The 15593-nt window shown below is 38.4% G+C and overlaps 1 protein-coding gene across 1 annotated transcript in view; it reads right to left on the bottom strand.

The window, feature by feature from the left end:
- Nucleotides 1-6742: 6742 nt before the first annotated feature.
- HIF1A (hypoxia inducible factor 1 subunit alpha) overlaps nt 6743-15593 on the bottom strand; it is a 54916-nt gene continuing 46065 nt past the window's right edge. The window contains exons 13-15 of the mRNA XM_087727508.1: nt 12907-13015; nt 10129-10252; nt 6743-7030 (exon numbers count right to left, since the gene is read on the bottom strand). Of these exons, the coding sequence (XP_087583634.1) occupies nt 6879-7030; nt 10129-10252; nt 12907-13015 (385 nt within the window). The 3' untranslated portion in view covers nt 6743-6878. The remainder of the gene's footprint in view (nt 7031-10128; nt 10253-12906; nt 13016-15593) is intronic.

The following is a 15593-nucleotide window of genomic DNA, read 5'->3' on the forward strand; positions in this document are numbered from 1 at the left end:
AACCTTACATAAAAGTCACATAACATGACTTTTCTTTTACTTCTTTATACTGTATATCCTAATTATCCTTTTCCTCTTTCCTCTGTCTTTCCTCTACTCTCTGCAGGTTATTAGCTTTTTGACTTCCTTTAATGTAACAAACTAACCATAAATACTTTACAACTCTTAACATCTTATCACATATTGTTTCTTTGACAGTTTCAAAAATTAATGTAAAACATTCTGCCTAATGGAAAATTTTACACTGGGTTTAATCTGCAGCGCCAATAAATCCTGAACAAGCTCCAGGGAGACACTTAGTAAGAGAATACTCTATCCTGCTATTTCATTCTATACAGTACAATTGCTGCTTGCCAAAAAGAAGAGCTATCTTTTCTGATACAGAGAAACCAATTTTGTTGTATTTAAGTACAATGACAATAAAGATTATACTTATAAGAAGGGTGGGGAGGGTGAGAAATACCTCCTGGCTCTGTCTAGAGTGCTGAGCTGCACGTACAGTGGGCGTGGCCCCACTGAGCAGATTGGCTGGGAGCATCCGGAACATTCTTTCATTTGCATCTCCTTCCTGCATCTGAGAGAAGCATCCTCAGCTGAAACTAGAACAGAACACCACAGCATATTCCAAGAGACGTTCTGATGGTGAATTATTTAAGATAACTTTTTGGGCAAACTGGGTAAGTATAATGGATTTGGGGACTGGAAATGCTTTGATAATGAAGTACTGAAAATTTGAAGGTTATAGTGTTTTTTTATAACTGCACATATGTGACTTTAGGAAGACTAGAATTGATAAAAAGGGGGAGATAACTGCATGAGGCATAAAGCTACTAATCGTTATTCATTCTGAAAGTTGAAGGAAATCTTCAAGAAATAAGCCCAGTTCGCCAACATTACTCCTCCTCCTCCTCCCCCCTTTATCCATCCAATTCTATTGAGTCCTTCCCAAGAACCTGAAATAGGCAGAGGTTGTTGTTAAAGATATTGTCACAAGATGTAAACTATTCTGAGTAAAGCTGCCTTTTGTAATTGATTTGTGATTTTTTTTTGAATGCAGATGGTGTTCAAGTGGTGCTCTAGTTGTTTTGGGATGCACCCAAGGAACCTATTGCTATCTTTGCCATCTTTTGTCACACTCGTTCTACTTTTTTCTTCTATTCTGCTGGCTCCAGATTCTCCAGGTCCACAATCCAGACTTTTTTGTCTTCCTTATCTACAATTGTTAACTCTGGGATGTTATATGGCAGGTGGTTGCCTATTTAAAGTCTAAAATCCCAAAACACTTTAGCTTCTTCATTATTCAGTCTATTTTGTGATCCCACCAATTGTAACTTGCAGGCAAATGGTATTTTTTGCAGATATTCCAATGCACTATTGTTACTATTTTGTCATGCTGTTGCAGTAGCTAACTAGAAGGTCCACTGTTTCTTCAGCTTCTTCGCAGAGTTGGGATTTGCTGTTTGTTGCTGCATTGTCAATTCTGATTTTGTATGCATTTGTTCTTAAGCTTGATCTCATATTATTATTTTCAACTCAAGACGGGAAACATCTTCTTTTCCTGGATTTGATTGACAAGATATAGAACCGAGTTGCATGTCTTATAATTTGGCTGCCCTCCATCCCCATCCTAATTCAGCTTCTGTTCATACTACAAGGATCCTATTACATTGTCCCCCTCCCCACGAAGCACTGCATAATGGAGGAATAGGTATTTATATGGATTAGTAGCTGCAGAATATGCTGAACAGCTACCAATACTTCTGTTCTCTGTTAATTGGTGGTTTGTGAGTTCGCTAAAAATAAAGATGGGATTTCTAGATAAAATCATTTCAAAAAGAAATATGTTCCATATTGTTTACAAATTATACAGGGTAAGACATTCTTATTGTATCAAACTGTATACTGCTTTCTTTTCAGAAGGTAAGATAACATTTAAAACAAGTTAATATTTAAAAGCAGCAGCAGCCAAAAGTCAGGGTCACTGAATGTCTGTGGCTGAAACCAAGGAACTGAAACATAAAACCAGTGTAAGTTAAGAGGCCTGCATTTCCTAGAAATAACAGGTTCCCAGGCTCAGCACCACCATAATATTCTGGCTCACCTACATTCCCATAATGACATCCCCAGCCCCAAATTCAAGCCCCCAATTCCTAAAACCAGAAATCTCCCACTGTCTTCTGCAACCATGCTTGATCAGGGAAGCCAAGCATCCAAGGCACCTTAGCTTCACTATCTCTTAGCATTACCAGAATACCTAGCCACCAATTCCCAGGCCACTACAAAACACACACATATTGCAACACACATTTACTAATACTAATACAGGAACCATTGCCTGCTGCTCCCACCAATTGATAGAGGGATCCCATTCACATACTCCCATTCTCCTCTGGTTCTCACCCAGGAGGCATCAGTCTTCAATCTACAGTAGGCCTAGCAGATGGATCATGTCCTCTTCCTTATTCTTGGGTTATCCAGGGAAAATAAAGTAGCCTCTATGAGAGTGATGCCGAACCTTTTCAGCCCTGAGTGCCGAAAAAGGAGTGTGCAGGTGGCTGGTTGATCGGCTGGCTGACACCAACTGCCAAAAAGGGAGCACCTTGTGGGTGCACCTCCAGCTGTGCCACAACCAGGAAGAGCAACTGCTCAGGGGGCATGTGTGCACTGGAAAAGAAACTTCTGTGCACATGTGCGACAGACATTTGCTTGTCTGTCACTACAGACAAGCAAATGTCTGTTGTGAAAGTGTATATATTCACATCCAAAATGAATATCAGAATTTGGATATGGAATTTGCTTCACCCAAAGTACCCTAGGTTTATTCCTCACAAAACAAAACAAAACTTAACTATGTTTTCTGGCCACAAATACATTTGCAGTTTCCAATAGGAGAGAACATGTAATTCAGGTTTGAACTGTTAGAATCCTTGGTGCTCTCTGAACTTGGTTGGTTGTTGCAAATGTTTCATTACCCAACTAGGTAACGTAATCAGTGCTAATGAGTGTGGGGTTTGCTCCCCATTTAAATACAACAGCTTGCTCTGCCAATGTTGGGGCTGGGATTGATGCTATGGGTTTTCTCCTTGGTAGTTCCCTTGAATAGAGTATTATTTTTTGATTGTCTGCTTATCTGGATGTAGGCTATTGAAGAGAATGTGTTCTGTTTCCTTTCTAGGTTCTCTAAATTGTCATTTGAATGGTGTGTAAATGTGATTTATTTCTATGTGTCTGTTGATGGCTGGTAGATCTGAATGCCAAGCTTCCAGGAATGCTCTAGCATTTTGGCTTTAATTTGTCTACAATGCTCAGTTTCCAGTTAAAACTGTGGTTGGGTCTGTTTATGTGTTGTGAGATTAAGGAGTTTTCATCATGTCTTTTAACTGCTACATTGTGTTCAATGCCTTCTTCAAATTCTACAATTCAGATAGATGGCTATCCAACCTGTTTAAAGATCTCCAGTGTTCTCCATGCTATGTCATATGTCAGCCTATGCTGATTGATAGCTCTTACCATCAGGAAATTATTCTAAATACTTATTCTGTATCTATTTCCCTGTAGTTTCAACATAGCAATTATGGTTCTACCCTCCAGGGTGACAAAACAAATCTACTTCCTTCTCTATTTGGCAGTCTTTTAGATGGCTATCCTATCTCCTCTCAGTCACAACCAAAGCATAACCAGTTCCTTTAACTGTTTCCTCTTAGGATATGGTTACTGCCTTCCTCACTATCTTGATTATCACATCGATGCCCTTTTTAGACTATAGACCAAACTGAATGTAGTACTCTAAATAAGGCCTGACCAAGTAGAATAGAATACTTCAGATAATCTGGATACTAAATCCCTGTTAATACACTTCCAAAACTGCTTTTGGGTTTTTGGCAGTTGCCTAACCCTATTAGTTGATGTTCAGTTTGTGTTTCACTAGAACATCCAGTTATTTTATTTTTATTTATACTACTTCAATCCAAAACTTTCCCATCCCAAAATGTGTCCTTTTTTTCTGCAGAGAAACAATTTTCAGTTTTCCCTGTCAAATTTCATACTGGCTCGTTTGTATTTTTTTTAAAAATCTTCCCTTTCTTTTCTACAGTACAGGTAGTTCTCAACTTATGACCATAATTGAGCCCAACATTTCTGTTTTGCCCCATTTTACGACCTTTCTTACCACAGTTGTTAAGTGAATCACTACAGTTGATAAGTTAGTAACATGGTTGTTAAGTGAATCTGATTTCTTTTGGCTTGCTTTTGACTTGCTTGTCAAAAGGTTGCAAAAGGTGCATGACCCCAATGCTACAGGCCTGGTCCACATAGTTTATTGATGTCATAAAACAATAGTTAGTGTCATATCCAACCACAAAAAGAAAAAAAAGAATGAGTAGGTAGAATTTATTGTACAGCATGTAGAAAGAAAGATGTTTTGTGACTTATTTCATAATTATGAGTCAGTTGCTAAACATCTGAATTTTGATCACATCATCATGGGGATGCTGCAAAGGTTTTAACTGTGAAAAACCATCATGTCACTTTTCCAGTGCTGTTGTAACTTTGAATGGTCACTAAATGAACTGTTATAAGTCAAGGACTAACTGCATTAAACATTCCTTCTAGTTCTTTATCACCTGAAAATTTTACAATGATCTCCCCCAGCCCCTTAATTAAGAAACTGAAAAGGTGCTTCAGAGTAGGAATCAGAGGTGGCTTGCTCCTGGTTCAGCCCAGTTCAGCCAAACCAGTAGTAGCGGCAGCATGAGGCTCTTCCCACCAACCCGGACGCTTCTGCACATGCGCAGAAACATCATGAGCATGCGTGGGAGTGCGCCCAAAGTGGTAGTAAAAAAATTGGCAACCTACTACTGGTGGGAATGGGCACATATTTGTCAGCATGCTGTTGAAGTAGACATGTTCAGGATTGCACTGTAAGAATCATGCATGCCTTGTGAATTTTTCTAACATTCTGGGATGAACATGTGCTTATCAGAGTTGCAGCACCCACCCTTACAATACTGCTCAACAAAAATTTCATGGCATGATTGCTGGACATCTGAGCAAAAAAATTACAGTACACACTGGAAATTCACTATCATCTGCAGATACAACCTTTTGCTACAGGCCTGGTCCACATAGTTTATTGATGTCATAAAACAATACAGTTAGTGTCATATCCAACCACGAAAAGAAAAAAAAGAATGAGTAGGTAGAATTTATTGTACAGCATGTAGAAAGAAAGATGTTTTGTGACTTATTTCCTAAATTAAAAAAAAATTCTAAAGTATATTCAGCATTACTGAAAGCTATGTTCAATGGAGTGGGGGGCAGGTCTGATGTTAATAGCAACAAGATACTTAAAATCCAAAATACTGAATTATTAGCAAGCAACTTAATGATGAAACTAGGTAACTTTACTAAAAATGCAACAAGGTATATGACTTTGTCTGAAATATCACCTCTACCAAACAAAGTAATGGGAACATTTAAGGTGTTGTTGGTATATTAGTATTAGCATGTACTTTCACAGCTATGAACTAGGGAGAATTTTGAGCTGGTCAAAAACTTCCAACATTCAAAATGGATTGTTTTTCAAATGAAAGAAAATTTTTTAATGTAAATAACAAGCAGCTGCCCTGCTGGATCAGACCAAAGGGCCATCCAACCCAATCTGATGCTTCTAGAAAGTTCATAAGCAAAGGATGAAAACAAAACCCTCTTCCAGAAAACTATAAGAAGACACCTTGCCTTTAAACACAGATGACCCTAAGACCATGTCCATTTTTTTAAAAGAAAAAGACGTCTTTTGGCAAACCATTTCTAAAATGGCTATGTTGTGGCAGTGAATTCATTCATTTGCAGAAAAATAATAACTTAAAAAAGGAAAACAAATGATTTTCAACTGGTCTGAAGATCAACCTTATTTAGTGAGCCCAATTTTAAAAAATCCAAAAGGATTTCCACAAATATTTGCATGAGATTCCCATTATCTACTTCAATAATCTTTTTTCCTAACCTGAAAGTCTCCAGATGTTGATAGCCTCACATACGCAACTTGTATTAACTTTAATATTAAAACTCAGTATTGAGCATCTTGAAATACAACATAAAAAAAATATAGCACTACTCCAAAATTTCTACATAATTTCACATGTAATTAACATAAAAGAGAAACAAAAAAGAAAAAATGTTCATATTAAAAACTAGTTTTATAAACGCACAATATTGCATGAGGACTACTGGTATTTTGTTTATTTTCATAAGAAAATAGATTGTGCGACTGGCTACAAATGCAATATTTCTTTTTTTTAAAAAAAGGTAAAGTAAAAATTTATTCAAACATTAGAGATAACAGCACAATGTGCCTTCAAGTATGCCTACAACCACATGATAGAAAGCTTAGACAAATTTATTGCGGCAATGTATCATCAGATAAAAATTCTTGAGTGACAAAATACCTAGTCAAAATAAAAAATAAATACTTTTTGAAAAGGTGCCTACTTCAAAGCTGTCATTATGAGTATGTTCTAAATTTAACTGACATGAACTGTTTATGTACCAAAAATGCATTCATTAGCTGAGCTAATGAGAGAGAGAGAGAGAGAGAGAGAGAGAGAGAGAGAGAGAGAGAGAGAGAGAGAGAAAGAAAGAAAGAAAGAAAGAAAGAAAGAAAGAAAGAAAGAGAAAGAAAGAAAGAAAGAAAGAAAGAAGTATGAAATTGTCCAAAATAGAAAGGGGATCAGATACAAACTAACTGAATTAGCGCAGTATTTGTATCCAGGCTTCTAAAATCAGATATAGAAAATATAAATACACTGCTTTTAGGTGGTAAATCACCAATGTCCAAGAAAACAGAACAATTATGAAGAAGGAGGTGCAGGAAGAGAAGCTCAGTTGATCTGATCCAGGGCTCTGAACAACTCTTCACCTTGTAACAAGTTTCGGTTGCCTTGTATAGGAGCATTGACTTCACAATCATAGCTGGTAAGCTGTGGAAGTCCCTTCTCATCCATTGACTGCCCTAGAAGTTTACTTGCTATATCTGCAAGGAAAAAGAAAATGAATGTTATCTGTACAGCATTCTGGAGCAACTAACTGAACAAATAAATAGACATGTCACTTGTCATTGTTAGATAATTTAGCTATGAGTATCTGATAACAAGGCTAAATGAATCTTTCAATTTTCTGGAACAAAGCCTTTCTCCTGACTGCGTGAATGATTGGTTAGATAATGCCCAGCTGATATGCATTTTATTTTTTATACTCTATTTTATTTATTTTATTGTAAGTCACCTATAGACATGCAAAAGTACAATGTGTGTGTGTATTGCATTTGTGCTGAAAAATAAAGGGAGACAAGTATAGATCTATTTCAAGCTATTTAGCTCTCATTAGCTGGCCATACCCTTATGGCTAGTTTGTTTTCGTAGATTTTCATGGGTGTAGGTATGCTGGTCTTGTTGCATTCGGGTCTTTTCCCGTGTAAGATTGAAATTGTCTTGACAATGTTTCAGCAAGGTCTCACTCGCCTTCTTTAGGCTGGTTTTTGGGCTTAAAGTGTGATCGAAGCTGCCATCTTTCTATAAATCTTGGGGAGGGGGGTGGAGTGCTGGCTTTGTTTCAGTAAGTGGAATGATTGATTGTGTGGTTGTATCATGATTGGTAGATTGGTGCTGATTGGTGCTGGCTGTGTATCCATTGTTGTTTTATGTTGTAACGGCCTGGGTGGTGGGTGGGGCTCGTTTGTTGACTAGGGCTGGTTTCCAGATGTCTGGTAGGCGGGAGGTATCGTCACGTTTATTCATGTTGTGGGGGTGTTTCTCTATTTCGATAGGTTCCATAATTATTCTCTTGTTGAAGTGTTCTGTTTTGGAGATTAGCCTGGTTCCTTCAAAATTAATTTCATGTCCTGTAGCTTTAAGTGCTGGAAAAGGGAGGAAGTTTTTTCTTACTGCGTTCTTGTGTTCTGCGATGTGTGCATTTATTCTCCTGTTCATTTGTCCTATGTATGTTGCAGGGCAGATTTTGCATGGTATTTCGTAGACTCCTTGGTTTTCTAGCTGGATTTTGTCTTTGGGATTTCTTAAGATGTTGGCAGTGTTGAAGGCTGTCTTGATATTGTTTTTGTGGAGAAGTTTGCTGATTTTATCTGTGGTGCCTTTGATGTAAGGGAGGAGGGCGATGCCGTTGTCCTGTTCTGTGTCTCCGTTTTTTGGGGGGGAGTCTCCCTTTGGATTAGGTTGGTAATTGTTTTTATTTGGAACTCATTGGAGATTAATACGTTTGTGAGAGTGTGTAATTCAGTTTTCAGGTGGTCTTTGTCGGCTAGGCGTTTGGTTCTGGAGATGAGGGTCTTGGCTACAGAATTGATCTGTGCAGGGTGGTGATGGGATTGTGTGTTTAAGTAGCAGTTGATGTGTGGTTTTTTTCCGGTAGATGGTGTGTCCTAGGGAGCCATAACAGAAGGACATCCAGAAAAGGAAGTTGGTTATTTGCTTCTATTTCTATGGTGAATTGTATTTTGGGGTGTAGGCTGTTGAGATGTGTGATGAAGTTGTCCAGTTTTTCGTTCCCGTGTGGCCAAATCACGAAAGTGTCATCAACATATCTAAGCCAGAGTTTGTGTTTGTGTTCAGATTTATCTAAGGCGTTAGTTTCAAAATGTTCCATGTGTAAGTTTGCAATGAGGAGTGAGAGGGGTGATACCATGGGTGCTCCTTCTATGTCCATTATGGATGAAGTATGTGTTGGTTAGGCAGTGGTTGGTCAGATCCAGGATGTGTTTAGGTTGTGTTTGTTCTGGATAGCTGTCAAGGCTTCTTTTATAAGCACTTGGGTGAAGAGGGATATGACATCGAAGCTCACGAGTAGGTCGCTGGGTTGTAGGTTTTGTTTCTTTGTTATTTCTATGAAGTGGAGTGAGTTTTGTACATGTAAAGTGATGGATTCTGCCCAGGGTTGGAGTTGTTTGGCGAGGAAGTTGGCAAGATTCTGTAAAGGTAAGCCTATGGAGCTGACTATGGGTCTGAGTGGTGTTCTTTCTTTGTGTATCTTGGGGAGGCCATAGAAAATAATAAAAGGTGAAGTATCCTTAAAAATAAAACAGAATTATTGGACGTATGGAAAGATATCCTAAATATATCCTATATTTTCTGCCCCTGGACAGAAACTAAGTAATAAGAGAGTCCTATCTACCATTTTTATTACTGTATTTTTCGGAGTATAAGACGCTCCGAAGTATAAGGCGCGCCTACATTTTGGGGAAGAAAACAAGGGAAAAATATCTGCCTCCCAGCAATTTGCCTCCTTGCAACAAACAGTACAGGCAATACACACTGTTTATAGTGTTATATTTCAGACTATACGTGTACAGATGCTGTTAAAATTGATGTGCTTTCTGAAAGTATAGTTATTCTCTGCTATTTAAAAGAATAGCACTTTTTAAAACAATAGCACTGGGCCTCTTCAGATCAAGCATTTATTTTAAAAAGCTTCTTCATTTTGTTAAGTTATCTAGAATAATAATAAAGCAGCCTTTAAAAAATAAGTCTAATATAGGCATTTATAGTTGTTGACTTACCTTCTTGCAGCAAACAGCCTGATTACCCCCCCCCCAAAAAAAAATCTGCCTCCCATCAATTTGCCATGTGGAGCAAACAGCAAGTTTCACTTTCAATTTCTCCTTACAGGCTGCAGGGATTGCTATAGCTTATTGAAGCCTTGTTGCTACAAAGAGGTAAATTGTTGGGAGGCAGAGGCCAAAGTGTTGGGGCCGGTGGGTGGGTGGGGCTACATTCAGTATATAAGATGCACCCAAATTTTCACCCTCTTTTAGAGGGGTGGAAGGTGTGTCTTATACTCTGAAAAATACGGTATCCTATGGAAGGATATTAGTTAGTTTTAATTTCACATTATCAAGGTTCTCCTTACCCTATGATCCAGTCCATTTCATTCCTTTCTAAATATACGTATTAAAATAGAATTCCTCTAATAGCCAACCCAATATTAATAGCTTGGGCCTTCATACCCTTCCCAATTTTTATTAATATTAATTTAATATTTTATAATATAAGGTGTTTACATGAGAAACAGAGAAGGGATTGACATATTTTATTATGTTAGCATTACACAGACACTAACCTGATGGTAATAAAATTACAGTCTTCTCCGCCACCTCATTCTGTCCATTTGATCTGCATCCTTTTACACGTTTCCAAAGGGATATATTTGTTCCAGGAGGCCCCGGTTGTGCCAATAGTGTACCCTTAAAAATATATACACACTTTTTAAAATGTAACCAGCACTTCTACTCAAAAATACTGAAATGAAAAAAAAATGTACTCATTTAAAAGCAGATATTCTGAAGGGAACATGATCTCTAATAGCAGGGAGGAATCCTGGGTGCGCCTAGGCCTGCACTAGGCCTCCCATTTTCCCCCACCCGAATCACCCCATGCTCTATTATTCGTTTAACGAAGGCATTGAGGAAAGCAGGGACAGGGAGATTATTAATTATGCACTTCATTTGACATAGTCCTTAACTTCCAACATGAATGGGCATGTTGTAAGTTGTAAGTCAAGGACTATCTATCTCTAGATCAGGGATGTCAAACTCGATTTCATTGAGGGCTGCATTGGGGTTGTGTTTGACCTTGGAGAGTAGGGGCTGGGGTGGGCGTGGCCAGCCTGATGTCACTCGTGTCATGGGTGCCTGTGGTGGCCCAAGCACTCTGCCAGCAAAATGGGCTCCTGACTTCCATTTCCAGCTATGATGGCTTCCTGCAACCCTCTGCCAGCAAAAACAGAGCTTGTGTGTGCACAGCCATTGTGAGCTCCATTTTCGCTGGCAGAGGCACTGCAGGCAGGTCCTTTGCTGTTTCCAGGGTGGTCCCGTGGGCCAGATCTACCCCCCCCCCGTGGGCCAGATCCAGCCCATAGGCCTTGAGTTTAACACCCCTGCTCTAGATACTATCTAGATGTATCTAGAACACATCTTAAAGGGAAGGTTACTACTTTTCTAGGGGATTAATTGCATAAATGAATTGCACTTGCAATTTTCTTTAACATTCAAGCAAAATCTGTTTTCTAGTAGATTCAAACCATACATCCATGTCCTATATCTTGCCTTTTCTTAAAGCTAATCAAATCCAGCTTCTTTTTCTCTTCCTGGGGCTGTCTATAGTTGCTTGTTCAAGTTTGTTAACTTTCTCAAATCTGCTTCACTTTCACTGAATTATTTTTAAATAATTTTGCTCAGAAATGAACACAGTATTCAAGGTGAGTTCTGGCAAAACAATAGAGTAGAATAATTTCTTTCATGAGTTGAAGTATACTATTGTTGCTGATTATGATTTGTAAGATTTCTATACTATTGTTGCTGATTATGATTTGTAATCATAAGTCTTCAATACTTGTTTTCTTTGCAGCCATGTCACACTGCTGGCTCATTATCTTAATTTTTTTGTATAGCCCACACTTAAATAACCATAGTCAGCATGCAATGGGTGAAATGCTTTGCTGAAGTTAGTACAGATAGTCCTCAACTTACAACCACAATTGAGCTAAAAATTTATGTTGCTAAATGAGAAATTTGTTAAATGAGTTTTGCCTCATTTTACGACTTTTCTTGCCACATTTGCCAAGTGAATCACTGCAGTTGTTAAATTAATAATGGTTGTTAAGTAAATCTGGTTTCTCTATTGACTTGGCTTGTCAGAAGGTTGCAAAAGGTATTCACATAACTGCAGAACATTGCAACTGTCATAAATATGAGTCAGTTGTCAAGCATTCTCATATGAGCCACAGTGGCGCAGTGGTTAGAATGCAGTGGTTAGAATGCATTACTGCAGGCTACTTCTGCCAACTGCTGGCTGCCTGCAATGTTGCAGTTTGAATCTCACCAAGCTCAAGGTTGACTCAGCCTTCCTTCCTTCTGAGGTCGGTAAAATGAGGACCCAGATTGTTGGGGGCAATATGCTGACTCTGTAAACTGCTTAGAGAGGGCTGTAAAGCACTATGAAGCGGTATATAAGTCTAAGTGCTATTGCTATCCAAATGTACATCACTTAACCATGGGGATGCTGCAACAGTCATATATGTGAAAAATGGTCATAACTCACTTTTTCAGTGCCTTTATAACTTCAGTCACTAAGTGAACTATTATAAATTGAGGACTAGCTTCAGTATTCCTAAAATCTTCTAAGAATGCTACTTATCAAAAGTTACCTGATCCAGAACCATATGTCTCAGATCTTCTGAAGGGAGGGTATAACAATACCCTCTTTGCAAAGCAAACCTACTCTTTTGACCTGGATGAACTGGTAGTAGGATCACTAATCAGAATTTTATACGATTGTTGTTTGAAGTTGCAGAGTGCAAATTAAAATACATAAATATATTTTAAAAGATCAGTAGAAGTAAATAAAATAGCAGATTACTAAATACAAAAAAACAGAATACTTAAAATCTAAATGGAAAAAGCCAATTAACTAAATTATAAAACTACATTATGAATAAAATAATACCATAGTGTACTAAGCTACTAAGTGTCTATTTGTGTGTATTTATAACCTATTGTGATCAGTGACAAATGAGATATAACATAAAAAACAAGGCAGCCTGCATTCTTCCACATCGACACCCTTAGAGGTTCTGGTGGTCTCCCTATCCCACCATAAAACAAGACCCAGCTCTGAAGCATCAAGGCCATAGTTGTAGTCTACAACTCTGAGGCTGTAAGTAGTAAAGGATATTGTTAAAGGGCAGAGCTAAGCAGACCTTTCATGTACCTGACAACTCTGGGCTAAAAATTGTAATGTTGCTACGAAATAACAACTTGATGACTCAAGAAAAATACATTTTTAAACATGCAATACCCAACATTAAAAGAAAGGAGGGGAGAATCCTTAAAAAACGTACAATTCCTACTGCCTGGAAAAGCAAGCCGTCCTGCTCCATTTTTCGTTTCCTCTGAATATTATGAAGAGCTATTATCCTTGGATTGATGTCTTCATTCACTTCAGTTGATCTAGTGTGGAATATAAAGCCAGAGGGTTAACAACTCTTCCAGATCAATTAAAACTAAATTTATGAATAATTCTATAGAATAAAATCTAGACTGTTTTCTTTTGTAATAATATTAGCTCATCAGGGTTTAGGCCAGATGTGAAAAATTATTTTCAGCCAGGAATTGTACTGTCCTTCTGTGCTTGGAACACACTGCTGATGACATCCTTAAATGAAAAGGACTGAAATTTTCAGCTCAAGGTGTATGTATGTGCATTTTATGTGGGCTAGACGGAGTGGACTTAGGACTTTCAAACTCATAGAGGCTATCTATGTCAAAACTGAACAACCCTCCCTCAACAGAGGGGGCCCAGGGATACAATATCATCTATCTTCAGTCTACAACAGAGTCCTTTCAACACTATGCACCACTCAGATGACCCTGACACAGATAAACCTCCCTTAAGGTGGCCTTAATGACTCGCTAAAAGATTGCAAATGACCAGCTGTCTGCAAGGAATATAAATCCTTCCATTCCCCACCATCCAGTCGAAGCTGAAGAAGCTTCTTGGATGAGAAGTGAAATGTCTTCAAAGAAAAACGAGAAAGTCCAGTTGCCTCGTGAAAAAACATCTTTGGGACAGCCATGACCTGGATGACTGAGAATCTCCATAGACATCCAATCAGCAATATTTAAAAAATACTAAATGTGCTTTCAGTATCAAATTTGGCTTAGCTACATCAGAAGACCAATATTAATTGCTAATTAATTAAAACAGAGCAAAATACTAGTCTAAGTGCAATTTTATTCATGTTTAATTTGATATGGAAGTAGGTTTTTTAGACCATTTAGCCTCACAGGAATGACGTGCTCCAGAATGTAAAGCTAAATATCCGAAAAGATTCTGAACTCCTAAGATGAAAATAAAGTTTACAACTTATAGCAAGACTAAAACAAGAACGGTTTGGACCTATTGGGAAGCCCATTAAGCAGCTTTAACTAGCAGATGGGGCTAAAGTATTAGGTTGCAAAATTCAGCTGCATTTTGACTTAATTGATAACTTGGATAAGGTGCTTCCTTATGTATGAATAGGGAAAATTTTATACTATAAGGCAACACTGGCATAATGAGAATAAATATCAGGATAGCTGACTTTTGTGACCCATGGCATTTTGGATTATTTAAAAACAGGAGTAGGCATATCCATCAAATGACTACAAGTGGTCCTTACTTAATAAATATTTATTCAACAAGCATTTGAAGTTACAATGGTGCTGAAGAAATGTATGTATCCCAAAGTGATAGCCGCTACAGCACCCCATAGTCATATAATCAAAATTCAGCCCAACTGTTTTTACTTCAGCATGCACTTCCATCTCCTCCCCCACACATCTATTTTCCCCTATCTCTGTCTTTTGGCAACCCTCCATTCACTGCCCCTGCCGCCCTGCCTTCTGCACTCATGCTACTGTGCAATATTTCCCCCTTGCCGACCTTTGCCATCTTTTTCCCACTGCTGACGAGGTACTTGCAGCCAGCAGCTGCTCATGAAGGGCCAGGCCAAGTGCAACTTTGTCAGAAGTGGGAAGAAGACAGTGAAGGCAACAGAGAAGGAGTATAAAGTGGAGTGCAAGACAGCCGAAGGGGTATAGGTGGGGGAAATTAGGTGGGTGGGAAACAGAAGTATAGCCTAGTATAGTACATAGAGGAAGTGTGAGATTCTTGGTTAATGATCACAACCAGGATTACTGGAAGTGTTGTTGCTAAATTGTATGGTCGCCTAATGACTGAATAACAAAATGACAAAGTTGGAAGGGAACTTGGAAATCTTTGAATCCAACTCCCTGTTAAAGCAGGAAACCCTATACTGTGTCAGACACATAGTGGTCCAATCTCTTCTTAAAAACCTGCAGTGTAGGTGCACCCACAGCTTCCTTCTGGAGGCAAGTCGTCCTATTGATAAATTGTTTTGTCAGGAAATTTTTCTTTAGTTCTAGCTTGGATCTCTCCTTGATTAGTTTCCATCCATTGCTTCTTGTCTTGCCTTCAGGTGCTTTGGAGAATAGGTCGACCCCCTCTTCTTTGTGGCAGCCCCTCGATACTGGAACATTGGTATCACGTCATCCCTAGTCCTTCTTTTCATTAAACTAGACTACCAATTCCCGCAATTGTTCTTCATATGTTTTAGCCTCTGGTCCCCTAATGATCTTTGTTGCTCTTCTCTGCACTCTTTCTAGAGTCTAGAATCTCAACATCACTTAGCAATGGAAACTCCTGTCCCAATAAGGTTCCTTAACTGAGGACTACCTCTATCAGAGGAGATTTCCGTGTTTACAAATTAGTTGTCACAGCCAAGAGCAAGATACCTTTTTAACAAAAATAAATTCATCTCCTCCCCAGTTATCCAGCATTTAGGCTGAGAACTATTTCCAGAAAAGCCTTTCTCGATCCTCAGAAAGACTTTTCTAGAAATAGTTTCCAGCCTAAACGTTAATGGTTTGCCCTTATTTTTTAATAAGACAAATTCTAAAAGAAAAACAAGGAGGATCAGTGAACTTACTAGTGCCTGCAAGCAATACAATCCACAAGTTCATTCAC

Source organism: Thamnophis sirtalis, unplaced genomic scaffold (genome assembly GCF_051295495.1).
Source record: "Thamnophis sirtalis isolate CommonGarterSnake01/CBP01778 unplaced genomic scaffold, rThaSir2_p1.2 scaffold_1, whole genome shotgun sequence".
Taxonomy (NCBI): domain Eukaryota; kingdom Metazoa; phylum Chordata; class Lepidosauria; order Squamata; family Natricidae; genus Thamnophis; species Thamnophis sirtalis.